General features: G+C 34.6%; 2 protein-coding genes across 2 annotated transcripts in view; both read right to left on the minus strand.

Annotated features, from left to right (window-relative positions):
* The window catches only part of LOC132160320 (uncharacterized), a 219,821-nt gene that overhangs the window by 3,052 nt on the left and 192,160 nt on the right, over positions 1-24,609 (minus strand). The gene's annotated exons all lie outside the window — the stretch shown is intronic.
* Positions 21,412-24,609, minus strand: part of LOC132160326 (uncharacterized) — a 5,836-nt gene continuing 2,638 nt past the window's right edge. The window contains exons 2-5 of the mRNA XM_059570094.1: positions 24,370-24,609; positions 22,364-22,429; positions 21,644-21,736; positions 21,412-21,536 (exon numbers count right to left, since the gene is read on the minus strand). The exon at positions 24,370-24,609 is cut by the window's right edge and continues 162 nt beyond it. Of these exons, the coding sequence (XP_059426077.1) occupies positions 21,469-21,536; positions 21,644-21,736; positions 22,364-22,429; positions 24,370-24,609 (467 nt within the window). The 3' untranslated portion in view covers positions 21,412-21,468. The remainder of the gene's footprint in view (positions 21,537-21,643; positions 21,737-22,363; positions 22,430-24,369) is intronic.

The raw sequence follows: 24,609 nt of genomic DNA on the forward strand, positions 1-24,609 counted from the left end.
AATCGTGACATTATATTTAAATATTATTTAAAACAGCGACTACAAGATAAGACACAATAGAAGATATTACGAGTTGATGTAAAAGGAAACTAAAAACGTAAAGAGTTGAAAATAGAAAAATAAATAAATGTCTTACCACCAACGACCAAAACAAACACAGTGATCACAAGACAGTATTCCATTATTTCAACTAATATGTCTTCATTCAATGTCGCTTAGTTGCGCTATTGTAATTGAATCCAATACGGTCTTTCTTCTTAACACACAAAACACTCGCAAGAATTTATAATCAGTGTATAAATAAATTTCGGATAATAAAAACACGACCTATTTGTATAAATAAAATGGCAATAAAAGTTATTTCTCAGGTTAAATTAAATACACGCATAGCGCATAAAGTGTAAAAGGAAAGCAAACTGGTTGTATAGGCCTAACGTGATCCACGTCAAGTGATCCACATCAAGGACGTGTACTTTCCACAGAGGAACAAAGTCAACACTGCACACGGCAACCTTTAAATGGGGTAATGAACTATCTCTGTATTTTTTGTATTGTTCTGTGAGGTCCACTTATAATGGTTTCAATAGTTTTACATTAATATTAATAATAATAATAATAATAAAATATAGGTACACAGGGGCGATTCTAGGATTTTCATTTTAGGGTGGCTCAGCCCCCAATGAGGCTATAATGTAAAAAAAAAAAAAATTAGTTTATGCTCTAATGCTCATTATTAACTAGTTTCATTCATTCATCCAGTAACATGCATATGGCACAGTTTTATAATCAGTGAGGTACCGAATATGAGGTATTTAGGGGGGTTCGGGGGCATGCTCCCCCGAGAAAATTTAGATTTCTCTGATCTGCATATGTGCATTTTAAGATGTTTTGAAGGCCAAAAAAATTGGATGACAATAGCTTTAAAACCATGTGCGGGCAGCTGTTTTTTTTCTCACCTCATCAGCATCACACTCTTTTTCTCTTGGTTTTTATCTTGCTCTGTCTTTTCCCTCGTAAAGCTGAGCTTTGACTGATATAGGCTTTTTATTTTTGTCTGTCAGTGAAGAAAGTAAACATAGGGTCAACTGATAGGTTGATTTATGAATCATTTTCTCAGACAAAGCTACCAGGAAAGCTAAGTAACTAAGTCCATCAACAATGAAATATAAATTATTTAATTTTTTAAGCTTTTTAGCCTTTGTAATCAACAATACGGTTGGTTATTCACCAAGTCACCCCGTGAAAATCTATTTAATTTCAAATCATTTAACTAACCAGCTAAACGTGTATTAATGTAACTGTCTATTGGCAATGTGATTAATCTGTTCTATATGTATTTCTATTTATTAAAAATAACAACATGAATTATCAATTTGCCACTTTTATAAATCAAGTACTTAAAAGAAAATCACAAATCCCTTTTACTCTTACTCTAATATATGTATGTACACTCCTCCTGATTCATTATTACTTAATACAAAACTATATTTATTAATACAAAACAAAAAAAACTCCAAAATAATAATGATGTTCTCTCTCTGGGCCATCTAGTGCTTTCAGATAATGTGTGTCTTTAATCATTTCTGTGCATGGCAGCATAATGTAATGCCAAAATATAAAATAATATGTTTTAAAGTTTAAAAAGTAAATAAATAAAATAAATCATGATCGTTTCCTAAAGTATGTTTTCATGGGTGTTAATCGCTTCATTTTTGTAGGAATAAAAAACAACTATCACACTGTGTGATAGGGCTGAAGGTGAACGCAGCGAAACGTATTGGTATTGGATGAGAAACCGAGCCGTCCCGTGTTGCTCCCAATGCTCCAGTAACATTACATTATGTAAACTGCAATGCATTTATGACAAAGAACTGCACCGATGCAGATGTAATATCATAGCGATCTATCAATAAATGCACGCACACACGACACGACACACACCTTGTACTCTCTGATGTTCGCTCTGCTCGGCGCCACTGAAGATTGAAAAATGCGCTAACTCCAAGCAGACTCAGATAAGGGGAGGAGCCGAAACTTGACGCAGCTTGCCGCCGTTTCAAATGAGTTTTTTTTAAAGGGGAATGAAGCGATAAAAAATATATTAATCAAATATTTTTTTAGGGGGGCTCGGCAGAAGTTTAGGGGGGCTGAAGCCCCTCTAAAAAGGGCCTAGTGACACCCCTGGAGGTACAGTAGGCCAATAGATACAGACGGTTGGTCTGGGAACGCCCCCGCACTGTAAAAAGTGAATCATGAGTCTTGTAATTTTCATTAAAAAAATTAAGGTGATTATTAAAAATAATGTGGATTTCATTAAAGAAATTATGAATCAGTGTTGTATAGAAAAGAACGAGGACTTTTTACTAATAAAACCAAGATGCGTTTTCCTAATTTTTTTTAAGGAGACTTAAGCAGTTTTGGTGCTTGAATTGGGGAACTGATTAAACTAAAATAATTAAGGAAAGAAGGCTGCCTATTTATTTTAAGCTCAGTTTTGCAGTTTTATTTTAGAGGTGACTGTTAGTTCCCAGCATTCTTTGCATATGGCTGGATATGGAGAGTAAATGTTGAAATTAAATGCTACTTTATATTTTTGGGTGAAAGGAACCATCTATTAATGTTTAATGTTCAGTTACATTTGACATTTGTAAGAGTTTCTGTAACATTGAAGTTTCCATTGCACACACTGTAAAAAAAAACTGTTATTTTACGGAATTTTACTGTTTTATTTTACAGTTTTTTCACGTAATTTTGAAATACAGTTTAAAATTGTAAAATTACAGAAATAGACTGTATATTTACATATCCTATGTAAAATCACATGAAAAACATGTCAATGTGCATAACGCCACAAAAATATTTTTGAAGATTTATTTCACATAACACACCAAAAACAGTGCGCTATATGTATGTTTATGTGCAGTATGTATGCGTGTGTGTGTGTGTGGCATTATTAATATGATGCCATATTTTTTAACAGATTAAAAATATAAATAACAACTGTACAAAAGTTCACGTTCATTATTATTATTATTATTATTATTATTATTATTATTATTATTATTATTATTATTATTGATATAATATGTATATGTTTCCTACATTGCGTGTTTGCATAAAAGAGCAGGTGAATCAGTTTTTGAACCGGTTTGTTGAAACATCCTTCCCGAAAGAATCAATTCGAGCAAAAGAATCGTATTTCCATAGTACTGTCAACTGATATCTTCATCTTCTTCCGCTTGTCAAAATAGTTCTGCTCAGTTTGGTGTTTTATTACGCATTTATTCTCATAGTACCGTTTCATAATGTGATATAATACTATAATAATATGCTGATATTTAAATTACAAAAAAAAAAAACATTTTAAATATTCGAACTGAAGGAATTCCCGCCCTAGCACAAGGATACGTTCTCCTCCAAGCACGCAGTGGGGCTGGAGGAATCACTCGACCTTCAGTCTTACTGTCAATCTTCGATCTGAGGCGAAAAAAGCAGGTAAAGTTCATGTTTTCTAATTCTGGTCATTACTATATGTTATTTCTACTATATTTGAGTTCCAGCATTTAGAATGTTTACCTTTTTGAATCGTTAAACCAGTGTTTAACTTTGGCGCTGACCAGTGCCGTTAGTCGTTAAGTCTGGCTAACTTCTATCGTTATTTTGTCCCTGAGGGAAAAACAGGCTGACTTTAAGGAAAGTCGTTGGCTGGTTGTCTACGATGCTGTTATTAAATATTATTATCATTTGTGGTTTAAGAACTCATGAATTTAACAGTTAGCGAAGGTAATCTGTTAACGTTAAGTTCGAATATGTAGATATGTTGCCAACTTTACCGAACTTCGACGCATAATGCAGTGTTTTTAATCGGTTTTGATATACATAATCGTAGGCGTCGTCTAAAAGCTAAAAAAAATCATATTTTTCGAGGTGAGATTGGATGAAAATTCTGAATTTAGAAAAAGATTCATTAGGACCAGCGCTTAAAGTGACGCGCGATTTGAAACGTTATGTTCGCCGGGCACTTAACCGTTATCCCTCTTCAAGCACTGGTTATTACGCTTTTATAATGAAGTTCACTTAACTACTTTATTTTGTCTGCATGTTTTACTCTTTTAATTCCAGATATAGTCTCACTGATGGTCTGAAATATCGTTACAGTCAGTATTTAATCACTTTTTAATAAATTATATATGTTGGTTACCCTTTATATCTGTCTATTGGTTAAGCAAATATTAAAAATATTAAAACAAGTATTTAAAAAAGCTGGTGACTAAAACCATTGACCAGTTAAAATTGTGAATGAAAAAACAATGTCTGCAGTGTGTCATCTGAGAATTCATATAACCTTATAATCTTGTAATCTAGCCTAGGGAAAAAAGTTTCACAACTTCTGTTTCATGACAGTTTAAATCACCCTTCTATAATTAAAGACTGTTATTGAAGCTTATAGGGATTATTGATACTCACTGATGGGGTGAACAGGTATATTAAATATCAGTATATTTCTTTGTATTTTTGTAGATTTCCTAAAATTTCACATTTACATGCTTCTTTTCTCCTTACAGATAAATTCTGTGAGCGGCTAAAACCAAGGTCAACATTAAAGGGTGAGTTGCACAATGCAAAGATGTTCACAGATTACACTTGTAATAGTTGTGGTGTTTCTTTGAAAACTCACAATTCACAACATCAAGGGCTACACAGAAATGAGGCACACTACCTATTGGTTTGTTGCTAGCAGCTTGCACTTACGGTTCAGAAATTACGATGCATTTAAAAGTCAGCATCAGCAGTTATCTTCTGTGTCACAGGCAGGGACCTTTTCATGTCAATTTACTAGCTGTCAGAAAAATAATTGTGTGTGGTATGTTTTAATATATTTAAAGGAAAACAATTTAATATTTGCAGTAAGTTTATCACAGTGTAACTGATCTCTTCTTTTTCTTATGCATGACAACCGGAAGTTTCCCCTTTGACTGCAGAGAACTTTGTTTTCTGTTGACCAAATCATAGTTAACGGCCACATCACCATCTTCTACGACGCTCTGAAGCTGATGTTTGCTTCATACTACTGCTTGAACATTTCATACCCAGGAAACCAAGGAGAAACGCAAGAGATTGTGCAAAGGTAAAAACATACACTCATAAACTCACTCTCACACGCGTGTCCTCACACACAGTCACTCACTTTTTCAACACACACTGACTTACGCATCCTTACATACACTCACTCTAACACACACTCTCACACACAGTCACACACACACCCACACACTCACACACAGTCACACATGCATACTCACACACACTCACATACATGCAGTCACACACACATCCTCACACTCACATAGACAGACTCACAAAAGCATCCTCAAACTCACACACTATCACATACACATTCTCTCACATGCATTCTCACACACACACACTCAGTCACACATGCATCCTCACACTCTCTCATATACACACTGTCACACACACATCCTCAAACTCACACACTCACATACACATACTCAGAAATGCATCCTCACACACACACACACCTTCACACACACAGTTACACACTTTCACATACTCTTACAAATGCATTCTTACACTCACACACTCTCACATACACATTCTCACACACATCCTCACACACACACACACACATACACACACACAGTTACACACTTTCACAAACTCTTACAAATGCATCCTTACACTCACACAATCTCACACACACACACACACACACACACATTCTAATACAAACATCCACATACTCTAACATAGACAGTTACACATGCATCTACACACACACACACACACACACACTCTTACACGCATCTTCACACACACAGTTACACACTTTCACATACTCTTAAAAATGCATCCTTACACTCACACACTCTCACATATACATTCTCTCTCACAAGCACACTCTCACATAGACAGTCACACATGCATCCTCACACACACTAACACACTCTCACGCGCAATCCTCACACACGCTTCTAAGGCTGCATGCATTTTTCAGGCGTGTCTCGTCAGTAAAGTCGGTCCTGTGATTAGTAGTAAATATCCACCTGTTTTCAAATCGAGCAACATTTAATACACAGAGCTGTAGTTCACTGACAAGCTACACAATATCCTGTTCATAATCGAATGCGATTCATCTGCAAACGCATCTCACAACCGCATGTGATTAATCGTGCAGCCTTACATGCATCCTCACACTCTCATCCTCACACAACACACTCTCTTACATTGTCACAACCTTCTCAGTCTGCCTCACACACAACAACCTCTCACATACTTCTTTATAGCAAACATCCACCACAAGCATGCCCTTTACAAGTTCTTATTGTTCTTCTTTTATTTTAAATATATTCACAGCATATGTTACAGTCCATGTTTTATTACTAAGGATTTTTTTTTCATTCAACAGATGCCTTTTTAAGATGAACCCCGAGAAGGGACCGGAAGTGGATAAGACCACATCGACAAAGAAATCGTCAGTCAGTCCAAAGGTTCTTTCACTGATTGACAAGATTGCGGACTATGAAAGGATGGAGTAAAACTTTGAGTGTCAGATCTTCCTACATTGCCTAGCAGAAATTCTTGACAGTGTCACAGACTTAAAATACTTGCTGATTATTTGATTTCATGGTTGAATTATTTTTTTTCATGCATCATCTGTTGTCAAGATAAATTAATCTGTTCACAGGTGGTTCAGTTTTAAGGACAATTTTAATTATTAATTTTTATTTGTTTACCAAACTGCTATATTGTTGCAGTTTTTAACAATTCTTTTATTGTGTGTTGTTGCAGTTATGATATATATATATATATATATATATATATATATATATATATATATATATATATATATATTTTATATACTGTTGCAGTTATGAACAAACTGAATTGGTATGTTGTTGCAGTTGTGATCTACAGTAATTTAAACCTTTGGGCTTATTTTTTTTACTGGAATATTGTTGCAGTTATGATCGTTTGTAATTATATTTTCTATACTATTGCAGTTATGGACAAATTATTGGAATATTGTTGCAGTTGTGCTATAATCTTTATACTGGTATATTGTTGCAGTTTTGAACAAAGAATATTAGTAAATTGCAGTTCTGAACAAACTATTGGTATATTCTTGCAGCTAGGTCAATAAATTATTAAAACACATTTTTGCACTCATGGCTGATTATTTGAAGTTAAAGTGTTCAAACTTTATGATAATTTAATGTTTTTTTTTCTCAACTTTCCACAATATTTATGTAAAACATATTATTAAACATTAAAAGATGAAGAAAATACAGAAAAACTGTATTTTTGAATTACGGAAAATTACCGTTACTTAATGTGCCCGTTATATAACGGTATTTTTCCGGCACCCCAGCTGCCGGAATTTTACCGTTTTTTTTACGGGATTTTTTTTTACAGTGCAGTGCAATCGTTACCACTGTGCTGAAAAGTAGAGCTTGTGGGTATGGATACTACTCTTCTTTAGCATTAAACCTTGTTTAATGGGCAGTAGCTTTGCTAGTGCTATTGCAGTACTTTCCAGTATTTCTCAAGTATTTTCCCACTTGAGGTGATTGGCTGTAAACAGTCTTGTAAATTTATAAAATAACAAAATACAAACAGATCTCATTTAAAATCACAGACTTTTGAGAATAAACTTAAAATAAATGAGCACATTTCCCTAATTATATAAAATGTATTGTGTCATAGATTAATTAATTTAGGAGATTTCACATGATTTATTCAGGTAGATGCCATTAAAAAAAATCAAGCCTGAAAAACTACTCAAAAATATTATGTGTAATATTGTTACCTTAATTTTTTTAAGTAAATAGCTCATTCGATTTTTTACAGTGCGGGAACCCAGTCACGTGATTTGAATTTAGCCCTTTGGGGAAAACATTGCCTTGGCGCCAAATGAAATACACGGGACAATCATGTCGAAGAGTTGCTGTGTCGTTTTCTGTACCTCCAATAAACTAACAAATTATGAATTGAAGTTCTACATCCTTCCTAATAAACATACAGAGTCGGAAAGGATGACAAAATGGCTACAAGCAATAAGTTGTGAGGATGATCAAGGGAAGTTGTGGAATCCCAAGACTAAGCATGTGTATGTGTGCAGTCGGCATTTCATCACAGGCAGGCTATATTAACATCGTGTTCATTATTAACGCTATCAAAACTGTAAGGTTGTTTCAGGAAGTGGCATTCATATATAATTAGCCTTATCATTCTACCTGAAGCAAAACTATGTAACGTTAGCCTAGTGTCGAACATAAACCCGTTTACCCACTTAAAAAAGCGTGTGGACACGTAACAACTTAGTTTTGTGTCAGAACTTTTACACTTTCATTCATAAATTCACCCCGTCTGTGTTTGCGAAACGATTGAATCGCGAAATCCAGTCAAAAATAGAACTTGCTGTATAAAGCAGAACGTCACAGAATTTGGCTATTTTTGAATGAATACATCTACATAAGGGCTGTAAAATGAATCAAATATCAATATGTTGTTGTGTATATGAATATTAAAGTTAAAAGAGACTAAATATCAATATGTGCATTTTTGTCATTCAGATACACGATGTTCGCAGTGTTTTACCCCACGCCGACTCCGCCCTCGCCACACCCCCAGCTATGACTAGATGCAGACTGTATGTATAGCTGGATTTACGCCCACGGCCATGATTGGCTAACACTTGTGTATGTTTGACAGTCTAGGTTTACAGATGGGGATAGGGGTGTGCCGGTACTAGTACCGGTACCGAACGGTTCCTGGGCAAATTCCAAATGGAAGTGATCATCCCTATCCCCTTGAAGGGGGGACTTTGGAGTGAGTAGGACATGTGCGTGCCATTAAGTAGTCGTTAGGAATGCACTTTGCTAAAGGAGCGACATCATTTCCTCATTATCTTCAGCTGGGATGTTCCTGTGACAGCGCAGCATGTGTCCGTCAGCAGATGTCGCTGTTTTACTGTTATATATTTTTTTTTTATTGTTGTTAGCATAACCGTTGCAAATAAACATACATTTTATATTTAAATACGTTTTAAAAATATTCTACACTGTAAAACCCGACAAGTAAACTTAACTTAAACCGTTTGAGTAAACAGATTGCCTTGATTTAAACCATGTAAGTTTTAAAACTTTGCATTCAGGTAATTAAGTGATTAACTAAGTGCTGATTGAGCATTAGTGATGAACACCTGCTGTTAACAAACAGAATCACTGAAGAAAAGAGAAACACAAGAACTACTACAACTGACTTCAGACACAGCCTTAGATGAAATCAACTGAAATAAAATACATGAAATCTCTCAAGATCTGATTAAACAACCCCACAAACAGCATCACCAGCTCCACTTATTAATAACCAGACTGACTTTATTTCTGTCAGACGTCTACAGAAGATCTTATTGAGAATGAACTAATGTTTAGATGTTGATTTATTGTTTCATTTGAAGTAACCATGTTAGAGATCACTGTTTGTATTACTTGGTCTCTTGACCCGTGACTTCAGTTTTTGTGTTTTCTCTGGCTTTTGTAACCACATGTTTCTGAAATATGTTAGTTGCATCTCAAAAGCCCAGAAGAAATGCCATTAGCATTTTATACTTAATCCGTTGATGATAATCATCAAACATTTACCTGATTGCACTGTAACCTTTGATGAAATGATATTTGTGTAATTAGTTACATAATATAGTAAAAGTGATTCTAAGAAGCAGTGATTCTGTGATAATCAGTTAATATGACGAACTTTCCAAACACTTTGGTCTTCTATAGCGTCAATCAGTCACCACAGACATCAACAATCAGCATTTGAACCTCAACAAAGGTGACCATAATAAAAATGAAATGCAGCAGAGCATGCTGGGAGCCATGCAGCATGTTTTTTTTTTTTTTTTTGTCACCATTGTTGAGGTTCATATTCTGATTATTGATGTCTGTGTGTGACTAATTGCTACCATGAAAGAAAGATGTATGTGCATACAGTGTTCGCTAATTTTATGTAAACCGATTCTAGCAAAGTCTCCAGCTCTTTCAGAGACTTCCATTAAAATAAACTGAACTAATTACACGGCACATCTTTAGTCAGATTTTGATCTATTAACGGCTCCATAATTTGATGATTGTCATCACCAGTAAGCTGCATAACAACCAATACCTGTTAGTGTTTTCTCTGGGTTTTTGAGTTATAACAAACATGTTTTAAAAACACACGGTGATAACAGCCAGAGAAAACACTAAGACAGAAGTCAAGGGTCAAGAGCCCAACTAAAGCAAACACTGATCTCTAACATGGTTACTTCAAATGAAACAATAAATCAACATCTAAACCTTAGTTCATTCTCAATAAGATCTTCTGTAGACGTCTGACAGAAATAAAGTCAGTCTGGTTATTAATAAGTGGAGCTGGTGATGCTGTTTGTGGGGTTGTTTAATCAGATCTTGAGAGATTTCATGTATTTTATTTCAGTTGATTTCATCTAAGACTGTGTCTGAAGTCAGTTGTAGTAGTTCTTGTGTTTCTCTTTTCTTCAGTGTTTCTGTTTGTTAACAGCAGCTGTTCATCACTAATTCTCAATCAGCACTTAGTTAATCACTTAATTACTTGAATGCAAAGTTTTAAAACTTACATGGTTTAAATCAAAGAAATCTGTTTACTCAAACGGTTTGAGTTAAGTTTACTTGTCGGGTTTTACAGTGTAGCACATTTTTAAAACGTATTTAAATATAAAATGTATGTTTATTTGCAACGGTTATGCTAACAACAATAAAAAATAATAATAAAACATTTATAACAGTAAAACAGCGACATCTGCTGACGGACACAGGAACGCTGTCACAGGAACATCCCAGCTGAAGATAATGAGGAAATGATGTCGCTCCTTTAGCAAAGTGCATTCCTAACGACTACTTAATGTCACGCACATGTCCTACTCACTCCAAAGTCCCCACTTCAAGGGGATAGGGATGATCACTTCCGTTTGGAATTTGCCCAGGAACCGTTCGGTACCGGTACTAGTACCGGCACACCCCTAGATGGGGATTTAGGTAAAGATTAAAAAAATGTTTCTCTTCAAACTACAGAATAATAATAAATAATAATTATTCCGACATTTATTCGTACACTGAACCGAGATCCGTTTCTGTCGGACGTGTCCTATTCGAGAACCGAGGAGCTGATGATACTGCGCATGTGTGATTCAGCGTGGAGCAGACCGACACACAGAGCTTCTGAACCGAACTGATTCTTTTGGTGATTGATTCTTAACTGATTCTGTGCTAATGTTATAAGCGCGAGTAAACCGATGGCTTGAATGAAGGGCAGTCATCACCAATGACATTACATCGAGCACAAAAGAACCGGTGAACCGTTTTTTTTTCAACTGGTTTATTTAATCGAACTGTCCGAAAGAACCGGTTCACTTTAGCACCTGCTCCTTTGCCCCTTAAGTGCCCTTTTGTCAAAGTAAAATTTCCTCGAATTTTTTTTGTAATAACATTCCCTTTTGTGAATGCCTGCCCACGCCCAATCATAATATTAGTACAATTTATTAATAATAATTTAGCCGTAAATAAAATGACCCACATAATGACCTTTCACCTGACGACGACGAACTCCTCCGAGCAGGACGTTTCCTCTCAAGTTGCACGCGCATTTTTTAATTGCTAAAGGATATTTTCAACAACGTGGCAGCTGGTAAGTGGTGATTCATTCTCAGCGAAGTGATTTTGATGTTTATTTACTTATTATTATTTTACAAGAACGATGTGATGTGAGAACATGCAGATATGTGACAAATGATACAAATGATCTGCTCTTATCATCTGATCGTGGGTGTATCTCTCTATTAGTTTTATTGGATCTTAGTGCTGCGTTTGACACAATTGACCACAACATTCTTTTGCATAGACTTGAACACTTTGTTGGCATTAATGGAAGTGCATTAGGTTTAAATCGTACTTATATGTCCGCCATCAGTTCGTAGCAGTGAATGAAGATGTATCATATCGATCACAAGTGCAGTATGGAGTACCTCAAGGCTCAGTACTAGGGCCGCTACACAGCAAAATCTCCAGTGTTAATTTAACACTCTGAGTGTGGAGTCTGTGGACTCATATAAACTCTGAAGCAGTGTTAAAAGTAACACTGAAGCAGAGTTGAAGTTAATGAGATAATTAAGAAATTAATTGGGTCATGATTGACCATTATTGAAGACACTTGTTGTTAACAAGCAGACTCACCAAACGAGAAAATCACAATTTGTGTGTCACCATTATAGTGGTCAGTGTTTGCTTTAGTTGGGATCTTGAACCTTCAGAAGTTTACTTTAGACTTTGTGGGCTGTGGTAACAGAATTATAACATACAGACCGGAGCAAAGGCAATCATGTGTGCTATTGATTGTGGTTTGAACTAATTGTCATGGAGTGACCTGAATACGTGAGTTCTGGTTTCATTAATGTATACACAAATTAAATGGAAAAAAGATAACAGTCCATAATTTTTTGGCATAATATGACATGTTTTTAAAAGTTAGTTCTACATAAAAAAAAGATTTCTTTAGTTTAGACACACAGAAATCAAGAATCAGCGTGAGCATCACATGAATGGTGACCATCAAAAAAAGCATGTTGTAGCCAATAAAAACTCATCCATGGCTCCGATAATGCATTGCGGCATGAATAAATTGTGAGCTGAACTGTCTTTTTTACTTTTTATTCTAACTATATTTTATTTTTACTGTTTTTATGTGAATTTTTAGTATCTAGTTTTGTGATGTTCAGAGTAGATCTGTTTATCTGGATTTGCTGTTTGTCACCGTTGTTGAGATTCATACGCTGATTCTTGTTATCTGTGTGTGCCTAAACTAAAGATTCTTTAATTTAAAAAAAAAATCAGAATCACTTGCAAGAGATGGCTACAAAATGAATAGAAAATGCAGATGCTTTCATTGTGGAATCAAAGCTGTTACTATCAATAATGGAGAAATATTTAGAGCAAACACTGTAAATTACTTCAGTAACTCAGGTCAAACAACGATTACATTAAAACATAATCATCACAACCCGATAACTTTTGCTCTTGACTTGCAAAACAAATTTTAAAAGTAAAAAGCCACAAGCCAAGATCCCAACTAAAGCAAACACTGACCACTATAATGGTCACACACAAATTGTGATTTTTCTCGGTTGGTGATTCTGTTTGTTAACATCAGGTGTCTTCAATAATGCTCAATCATAACTCAATTAACTTCTTAATTATCTCATTAACTTCAACTCTGCTTCAGTGTTACTTTTAACACTGCTTCAGAGTTTATATGAGTCCACAGACTCCACACTCAGACTGTTAAATTAACACTGGAGATTTTGCTGTGTACTCTTCACGCTTTATATGTTACCCTTGGGAGATATCATCAGGAAACATGGTGTTAGCTTTCACTGTTATGCTGATGATACTCAGCTCTATATTTCTTTGCGCCCTGGTGAAACACACCAATTTGAAAAACTAATGGAATGCATAGTTGATATAAAAAACTGGATGACGAGTAATTTCTTACTGCTAAATTCTGAAAATGACTTGATGGTTGCTCTGTCAATTCTTCGTCATCAGTTAGGAACCTAGGTGTGCTATTTGATCGCAATCTTTCCTTAGAAAGCCACGTTTCTAGGATTTGTAAAACTGCATTTTTCCATCTCAAAAATATATCTAAATTACGGCCTATGCTCTCAATGTCAAATGCAGAAATGTTAATCCATGCATTTATGACCTCAAGGTTAGATTATTGTAAAGCTTTATTGGGTGGTTGTTCTGCACGCTTAGTAAACAAACTACAGCTAGTCGTATAGATTTTAAAATATTGCTTATTACTTATAATTTACCTCTCCTGCCCTGAAAGACAGCGGAGACCAGGACAACTAGAGCCCCAGATACAGATCCCCTGTAAAGACCTTGTCTCAGAGGAGCACCAGGACAAGACCACAGGAAACAGATGATTCTTCTACACAATCTGACTTTGCTGCAGCCTGGAATTGAACTACTGGTTTCGTCTGGTCAGAGGAGAACTGGTCCCCCAACTGAGCCTGGTTTCTCCCAAGGTTTTTTTCTCCATTCTGTCACCGATGGAGTTTCGGTTCCTTGCCGCTGTCGCCTCTGGCTTGCTTAGTTGGGTTTACTTCATCTACAATGCAGAATAAAGTCGTAGGTTTTGCTATTTTTGCTATTTTTTGGACCAAAATGTATTTTTGATGCTTCAAAAAATTCTAACTGACCCTCTGATGTCACATGGACCACTTTGATGATGTTTTTATTACCTATAATTACCTATAGTTTTATAACTAAATCTAAAATATCTTAAACTGTGTTCTGAAGATAAACGGAGGTCTCACAGGTTTGGAACGACATGAGGGGGAGTTATTAATGACATAATTTTAATATTTGGGTGAACTAACCCTTTAAAGTTTGAGCATATTGTTTGCAAACTGCAATTGATTAATTAAAAACAAAGTAGTTGATATGCTGTGTTGTTTTTGTTGTTTAGTAGCAGTAATATGCAGTTATTAGCGGTGCCACTGTATTTTTTGTTGGTTTTCATGAGACCCCCCTTGAAATGACCAGGACCCCCCATTGCCCCCCCAATCAAAATTGTCTGGAGCCGCCACTACTTGAGATATTTACTGGACTACAGTGTGAGCAAGAGTTTCACTCTCACTGTCTATGGTGAGTTAATACTGGTTTTATTGACTTGTTTGATGTATCTTAACACTTCTGATATTTGTTCATATATTTAAACAATAATCTTTATAAATGTAAAGAAAGAGGATTGAAAATCACTGCTTTGAGACTGATGCTGAAAAAACACTTAATCATCTATTATTATTCTCTCATGTTTCCAGCTCATCTGTCTGTTCCTGTCATCAGCAGTAACACTTCACAATGTTCTTCATCTTCTTCATCTTCATCACAGCAGAATTGTTCACTGTTGTGTTCACTGGTGAATGTGGGTCATGTGACTCTCTCCTGGTACAAAGGAAACAGTTTATTGTCCAGCATCAGTGTGTCTGATCTCAACAACAGTCTGTCTTTATGTCTGGAGTGTCTGGATGATTCCTACAGTGTGTGTGTGTGTGTGTTCACTGCTCTGTGTGTGTGCACTTCGGATGGGTTAAATGCAGAGCACAAATTCTGAGTATGGGTCACCATACTTGGCCGAATGTCACTTCACTTCACATCACAAACTCACCCTCAACACATTCAAAAAGGTCAGAAACAGCTACTAATAAATACTAAAATTTTATATAATTTTATTAAGCTTTTTCAGCTCATCTGCCAGTTCCTGTCATCAGCAGAGACTCTTCACAATGTTCTTCATCTTCATCATCATCATCATCATCTTCTTCATCCTCATCTTCACAGCAGAATTGTTCATTGTTGTGTTCAGTGGTGAATGTGGGTCATGTGACTCTCTCCTGGTACAAAGGAAACAGTTTATTGTCCAGCATCAGTGTGTCTGATCTCAGCATCAGTCTCTCTCTACCTCTGGAGGTGGAATATCAGGAGAAAAACAGCTACAGCTGTGTGATCAACAATCCCATCAGAAACCAGAATCAACATCTCAACATCACTACACTCTATCAGCCATGTGCAGGTACAGCAGCTCTATGTACATTATTCAGAGTTATAAATTCTAGAGCTGACATATTAAAAAAATGTTTTGTACATTTTGTACATACAAAATTACCAAAAATACACGTCATGTCAACTGAAAACAAAGAAGATTTAGAAATTTGTTTAAAGACTGCAACAGGAAAATGTTGTAAAAGATAGAAGACCAAACATCAGAGCTTGAGGATAAGACCCAACAATTACAGTTTATAAAAATTAAAATCATCCCAAGTTAAAATGGTTCTGCTTGCTTTCTTATTTATTGACAATAAAGCAGTGTCTTTAAAAAAAGAAAAGAATAGAAAATAAAATAAATGTGACTTGTTGTTGGTAAACATACATTTGAGGATGTCAAATTTTCAAAGAAAATAAATTAAGTTTATAACAAAACAAGCAATGTTTTTTTTTTTTTTTTTAGTGGAGACAGATTGCTAATGTCCTAAAATATTGTCTCATGGATACATCTTGCAGAATAATATTTTTGTTCAGTTGTTCAGTTCAGTCAAGTCCAGAATAAAAGAAACACAGTTTCTGTGTTTCAAAGTATTCTGAAAGATACTTCCTTTACTTTTATTAGTGAGAAAATAATTTTGTTGTGAAGACATTTTTTTTTTTTCATATATTCTGGTAAAATAATAATTTATAGTTGACAAAGAAATAAAATTTTTTATTAAAAGTGATCTGACTTCATTTTTTTTTTCTTTTTAACAGAAAAACATATTTAATCTCCAGTGGTCTCTATTGTGTGGAGGTACTGCTATTTGCCTCTTTGCTCACTTTTGACAGAAAAACTTTATACTTAGAAGTTGTAAAAATTATAACTTCATCAGAATGATTTTGTTTAAGAATATGTGAAATAAAAGAAATTAATGTGAAAAATAAATCTCAAGAGTCTATCTCTCTCTTCCAGTGTACAAGACACACTGAATGACTTTCGGTTGCATGTGCAGCAATGCGTAAAATAATTACAGTTTGTATGTAAATAGATACAATTATATTTATTCATGGTTATTCAGATTTATTCCTCATTTTTTTCAAATTACTGATTGATAATTATTGTAATTGTTCTTAACAGGTGTTTTTGATATCTGAGTAACAAAAAAATGCTTCCCATGTGTTCCCTTTCTAATAAAATCTTAATATTTTTATTGTAATCGTAATGCAAAACCTGATATTTATCTAACCAAAAATATCTAAACCTTGACAAAAAGTAGTCTTTTAGAATATATGTATATGTGCTAAACCTAATAAAATTAAGAAATTATGTATTTTTTTAATGTCACCAGATGGCACAATTCTCACTTCAAAAAATGGATTTTAAATGCTTTCATTGCTTTAATGTGAAATATCACATTTATTGAAAATTAATAGATAAATAATTAAATAACATATATATTAATTCTAATGAAAAAATGCTTATTAAAATTGTATAAAGATTGCATAGTAACATAAAATCTCCTTGGAATTCTAAATAATAATTAGAAAATATTATTGAAGAAAAATGCATTACATTCATTTTCCTGAAGGAAAATAAAAAAGGGCTTCAGTCGCTTTTGACCGTGAAGGAGTCAAGTGTGACTCCTAAACGAAGAGACCCTGAGCGTTAAAAAGCTCCTGATTCCTGATGGAATGAAAAGATTCATTTAAAAACACTTAACAAGAAGGGAGCTATGTTTGTGCTCCTTATAATCCTGATGTGAGACCATCTGCATCAACAGATTTATTTGATTTTAAGGATTGAATTGTTTCTACAATTGGTCGTGACTGCTCTGATGGGCGTGGCTTCTGCAGCTGCTGCTGTTCTTCTGCTCAGTGATGTCAGATCTTCAAGAGGTTAAAAAGAAAACAGAACAGATTTAAGATGCCATATATTGGTGTTTTAATCATACAGATGAAAATATGTCTGCTCCAACTGTTAGTGATGGGAAAACGAAGCTTTGCTATCCATCTAGTGGACAAAATGATAAATATTCTTCAATATTTCAATGTTTAAAATGCCATCCAATGTCTTTGTTTTCATTTCAATCTTAATTTATTTTGCTATTTATTTATTTTATTTTATTCTTTTACATTATCTGCAGCAACCCCACAAATACAAAAGTAAAAATATTTGTTATTTTTATAAAAAAATGAATTTTACATACTGAAAACAGAAAGATCTACTGTAATTTGGCATCCACTGTGTGTGTGTGTGTGTGAAAAAAAAATATATATATATATATGTATATATATATATATATATATATATATATATATATATATATTATATATATTATATATATATATATATATATATACAGTTACAGTTTCTTAATTTGTTACATTGCTTTGCACTTTTTTTTTCCTTTTTTTTATGGTTATCGTCTATGAATATAAAAGCATATATTTTTAGTTTAAGGGTTATATAAAGGTAGGCTTTAATATAAATGAAGACCAAGTGTTTACTTATTTTGTCTGTCCCAGCTGATGGTTATGATTAGTGAGGAAAAAATACTATAACTTTAGAGCAATTTCCCTCGTGATGTTTAGTATATTTTTCTAATGATCATATTTACTGTAGATGGATAATATGTTAATGTTACATGATTGATTCTAGCAGTCCTGTGATTCTACAGCTTGAGATCCAGCAGTGTTCAGATTTTTAAAGGAACTACTTTCACACACACACACACACACACACAAACACACAAGAATCAGTGTATTTATCTCAACAACTGTGACAATCAAAACATTCAGATAAACATATAACTCTGAACATCACAACACAAGTATTCAAGTAAAAAAAAAATTAATAACTGGGAGTCATGCATGCGTTTGATTGGTGGACCCAGCATGCATTGCAGCATGAAGTTCTATATTGCTTGTCTCCATTATTGAGAAAAAGTTGAGGCTTCTTTTATTTCAAGTGTAAATGTTTGAAAGTAAATAAGGTTGTGTTTTTACTCTCCTTGTTGTTCTTTATCTCTTTTCTTCTTGTTAACAGCAGATGTTCACTCATGCTGATTCAGAAATTAATAAATCACTTCATTAATGCAGACATGTCAGTGTTACATTAACACTCTGTAGTGAATATTAAGAAATATTCTTTGTGTAGTGGTTCACAAAAATATACTAACATTACCACAGATCAGGTATTAGTTTGCAAATGATTTAAGGCAATTTACACTGAAATTACTAAAAGCGAAATTAATCACTTATAGCAACGTGAATTATAATTACTTTTATTTAACATTTAATTAAATAAAAGTACACCAAAATACAATTTAATAATAAAATTAGCAGTGATAACATGCCACGGGAAATCTGAAGAGGACAAGAACATTTTCATTATGTCATCTTTTTTTTTTCAAGCATTAAATAAATGTGAGGAGAACCTAAGTGTCACATTCATTTTCTCCATAGAAATTTCACAAAAATGTCTTCTGAATCTAAAGCACAGATGAGTTACACCAAACTTTGATTTGAAGGAGAAAAAAAAAAGAATGCAAAACTTGTCATGTTTCGCCGATTGATTTTTCTTGTAGTTTTTCAAGTAACTTGGATTACATCAGATTCCAAAAAACTGTTTGTAATTATGTACATCCTCATGACTGCTGTTACATTTTTAATGGATTATATTGGCATCTTTTGACTTCCTCTAATTACCGATCTGGACAAAAGTCAGTCAAAATGATCTCAAACCTGAAACCCCTTCATGTGTCATCGTTGTTTTCATGTGATGCAGGGATTCCCAAACTGTTTCGTCAGACAAACCCCCTGAGATCCCCTGAGATTTTGAACAAGTTATATCAAAAGTAATGTGGTCAGAATACATTAGTAGTAGTAGTAGTAGCCTAGCCTTTATTGTCACTGGTCACAGGTACCGTGAAATTAGCCATCAACCTGTCCATACATACAATATGACAAGGGGGTAGAAAGGACAGGAAGACACGGGATTGAATAAATACAGCATAACATGAGGAGAGGGAAGAGAAAGAAAAACAAAACAGACTATGCTCCTGTGAGGAGAACAGTGTGGGGAACAGGAAAAACACCTCAGCAACATAAGCACAGACTCTTTACCATAAATGAGTAATCTAGATTACATAACAAACTACAACTTTCTTATGTAATTTTTTTTTAAGTCAGTATACTTTGCACTACTTACATGTCTGTACTTTATACAGAATCATTCACCAGTTTTTCAATAGAGAAAATAAATTGGACTTTCGGAATACAGAATAATATTATAAAAACATTATACAGTTTATGGATGAAGCTTGAAAGATCAATTCAACCTCTGAGGTATCATAAAAGTAACAGTTCTGAGCAATGACGTTAAAAGTTTGCACAATGTGTTACACATAATGTAAATATAAAACATTTTGACAAAGACAATTCCCTTATTTTTGACTAGTATATAAAGTTAAATTATCATGTGCGTAAACTTAAATGTGTCTTACAATTATTTGGTAACGTATTTTATATTGCACAAAGAATCAACAAACGTCAAAGTCAGTTTCCAGAACCTTAACCCTCTCCGTTGAACTGCGGTGGATCAAAGATCTGTCCATATTCATCTTATTTTAATAACTCCTGTAATAAAGTGCTTGCGATGCTCATCATCGCGACTTGGATAAAATCATTTGCTAAATGATTAAATGTAAATATATACTCCAGATCAGTGTACAGTGAGTGTCACACAGTTTACATGAGGTAGGCTATATTACATAATTGTAGCTGAACTCATTTCCTTTCATGGTCGCTCGATTATTTATATTCATGACTTCTATTATTTGAACAGGCTTTACGTTTTTATTTCAATGTAGTAATAAGCTATTCATATTTCAAATTAATTTTGATCTTTGAAACAGGTTTGCTGTGTGAAAGTTTCTTAAGAGTCAAGATCATGTCATCTGCATTAATATCTCCTATAATATCTGTCATCACTCAAATTAATGCACAACTCTATATTATCTGTGTGTAAGACTTCTAATACAATCATGAAGTACTTATTTTATGTCGAATAGTAAGACGTTCTGGGTCTATAGTATTAAAGACTACGTAGCAGTAAGATTTTAAGTAGCAGCTCTGGTTAAAAAGATGCAATCAACACTGGGATGAGCTTCGAAGAACCAAACAACCCAAAATCATGCCAAATCCTCAATAACCAAATCCAGCTTACTGAGTTCGTTTCAACAACAATGCATCGCACTATGGTGGTGGTTAATCAGCGAGTTACGTCATTGTACAGGAAACGCCCCCCGTTTTTCCCCAAACTATAGTTCAAACGAACATCATGGAACAGCATGAAACAGCGTCACAATCTGACATGGTAGGAACTACAGCTTTCCACCTGTGGTTAGATGCATCGTTTCTTGTTAGCAAGGGACCTATGCTCGTGGGCAGAAACGCATATTAGTCATCAGGTGCCATGATCAAAACAGCAGCATCTCAGAGATGTCTAATTTTACATGACAGCAATGGAGTTTTACAAGTGTGTTTTTACAAGTGTCTATATATACTTATATAGGTAAGTATATGTTTTAAAGAGAAGATTGCTTCCGCTTTTCCTCATTTTGTAATGACACTTATGGGATGGTCTTTCTCCTTCTGTAAGAAAACAATAAATCACAGAAGGTAAAGTTAGAGAAACAGTGCTGTTTGCAGGTACAGTCAGACACAATCAGCACTTCTGTCCTAGTAGTGCATTCGATTCTGTTAAAAAGGCTTATTAGCCATTAGGATGATTTTGTCTGTGTAGCTAAAATCAAACAGATCTTAAGGTGATGTAAAGTCAGTTTTCACAACAGTGTCTTACCTCTTCTTTGCGCTGTAGTCCATTGTTTTCATTCTGTCTTATTGCTGAGAGAGAGAAAAAATCACACATGCAACAATGTTCATTATCAGGAATAAAAATTCTGCATCAAGCACGTTTCCCTCTCACTTTAGGATCTTCATGTAATACTCACCATTTCTGAAGATCACAGCAGCAGCAGCTACAACAGTCAGGAGCAGAGAGGCAGCACATATTCCTGCTACAGCAGCTGAAGACAGACCTAAATCTACAACGATTAAAGACATGCAGACTTTAGTGAGAGAAATCATGACATATGACTACACACGTGTTTATTTACCATATTCACTGCATATATTCTCTCTATGGACACTTTTGCAATCCATAAGGCTTATTCCTCTGATTACAAATATAGATTATTCCGTAATGGAATAGTTTAAGAAAGGTTTAGGAATAGTCTTAAAGGTTTGCCTCCATAAAAGTCAATTTATAGCTTTTCACTCATTGTAATCTCATGGTGCAACTGAACTGTTGCATCTCAACTGTTTCTGTTTGTCTCTCTCATAATAGTCATGGTTTATTAAATTACAAGTTCTGAGACAGAATTGCATTGGCTTCCCATGACTGCGGTCTAAAACTGTGTAAATAATTATTTTTGACATCTTTATTATAAGCAGCGAGTGTTTAGGATGGAGTTTGACATATTTAGTTTTATAGACATTTATAATGCAATATTCTGTTTAAATTAAATTCAAATGTTTAAACAACAGCTAAATCATTTAACGTGAAGTATAAATTCAAGCTCCCCTGAAGAACAACGCATTTATAATATACTGTACTGTACTACATTATATGCAATCTACTCAGAGATAAAAAAGGAAGGGTGAAAATATACCCAAGTCAGACTCCCTCTTCTCCATACTGGGCTCGTCGTCGCTTTTGACTTGATCAGACAGAGCAGCTGGAAAAAAAATAAAGAAATATAAAGGAACCCATTGACATTGAATTGATGCAGAAAAAAATAAGTACTTTTGACAGTATTATTAATTTGTATATATGCATTTTCTACATATAACAATAATATTACTACAATAAATATAATTGCATATGCTGTGCAATAAATGTTGTGATAGTCTTTTCTTCCCTGTGTGTGAGTGAAATGACATCTCAATAAATTATGAATAAAATAAAATATAAAGGCAGGACCATTCAGGACCATGGCCTTTCAGACGCATAAACAGCGTAACTTTTTATACAGTTACTATTATTCTATATTATTTGCACTGTGACATTACTGACACTAGGTGTTAATCAGATGTTAATTTCGTTGTTTTTTTTTTTTTTCTAACCGACCGATTATTAACCGATAAACCAACAAGATTATTTTAAATTAAAATGTAATTAAATTAGAAGTGTCTGTGACCCATTAAAAATACTAACAGAAAAACCCAAACATTTGATTTTGTGTCGAATGACAGACCCAATGTTGGTTTCAGTTTCGTTTTAGCCTAAATTATTCAATAGTCAAAGGAGAGCTGCGGTCCTCCCCACTGGGCAAAGTTACGTCCAGTGGACGTCTTTTTTATGTCTTTGCTGACGTTGAAAAGACGTCCACTGAGGAGCCAGAAAAAAAATTATGACGTCTTTTTTGACGTCTTCTGTACGTCTGATTTAGACGTTGAAATAATGAAATAACTGACGATTGAGCATGTGGTGAAATCAACTTTAAATCAAAGACATTAAGACATCTTCAGAGATTTAATGTCTTTGATTTGCAGTTGATTTTACCACATGCTCAATCGTCAGTTATTTCATTATTACATAAAGATTATTTTATTTTCTTGATTTTAGGACAAACGGTGTCTGGAAATTTCAATGCAATAACACAAGTCTAAATCCTGAGAGTGTTGATTTGGTCCAGAAACAGTATAAATGATGTCTAAATGAACCTTAAATGATGTTGAAATATTTCCACTGACCACTTTTGAACTAGTTTTGAACCTTGTAAGGAGGTTCTGTGAACGTCTAAATCAGACGTACAGAAGACGTCAAAAAAAGACGTCATAAAAACTTTCATTCTGGCTCCTCAGTGGACGTTTTTTCAACGTCTGCAAAGACATAAAAAGACGTCCACTGGACGTAACTTTGCACAGTGGGTCAGTGGGACATGAAAGGCTAAGCACGCTGGCGCTTATGAGCATTGAGCATGAGCTGCTGCGCAGACTTGACTTCACTGACACGATCTTGAGAAACAGCAATAAGGAAGCAGCACTAGCGCAGTAGTGACAATATGCCTGCAGGTTAAGTTGATCTGGTTTAGCCTTCTCTGCATTAAGTGCATTTTTCAAACAATTGCTATTGAATGTTGATGTTACATTGCTTGATGTTAATCTCGAGTAATACGTCGTTATTATTATTCATGTTCAATAAAGGCTGGCTGCTTGCGTCTTCTTGGTCGGTCTGAGTGCGCATGTGCGTCGAGTGTCGAATGCACATGCACCAACGCAGAGGAAAAAAATAGGCCCTTTTTGGAGTTTTTGCGGTGCAGAATCAGGCCCAATTTGATCTTAATATGGCCCTGTGCGTGACATTTATTTCCATGAGTGAGTCCGTGGGTGACGTTGTGGGGAGATTCTTACTAAGCGAGAATCATGTGACGTCATCGGAGATTCCAGAAAGTCTCCGTGACTCACCCGGTTTTATTTTTTATTTCGGTTAACGAGCCATATGATGGTTATGGGCCGTAACACTGATATATAATCAGAAATGTAGTTTTTTTTATGTTGATGAGCCATTATTAGAAAACAAGTTGTGTGTTCTAATATGTAATTTCTTCAAAACAAAAAGTAAACAAACAAACAACCAAAAACACTTAAGGGTAATTTACATTGAGTAACTCACCAGTGACGATCACATTGAAAGATTTTATGTTATCATCATGACTGATGCTGGGTTTTTTGGTGATTTTTGTGCTATCACATTTGCGGTTTCTGTTTAAACTTTGTCTTTTCCCTGAACTCTCACTTCTGATGATCTCTGCTTCATAACGTCCAGTGTGTTGAGTTGTGATGTTTGTGATGATCAGAGATCCAGTCTCATAGTCCACCTCCAGTCTGTCTCTGAATCTCCCGTCAGGACCAT

The sequence above is a fragment of the Carassius carassius genome, chromosome 16 (genome assembly GCF_963082965.1).
Source record: "Carassius carassius chromosome 16, fCarCar2.1, whole genome shotgun sequence".
In the NCBI taxonomy this organism is placed as follows: Eukaryota; Metazoa; Chordata; class Actinopteri; order Cypriniformes; family Cyprinidae; genus Carassius; species Carassius carassius.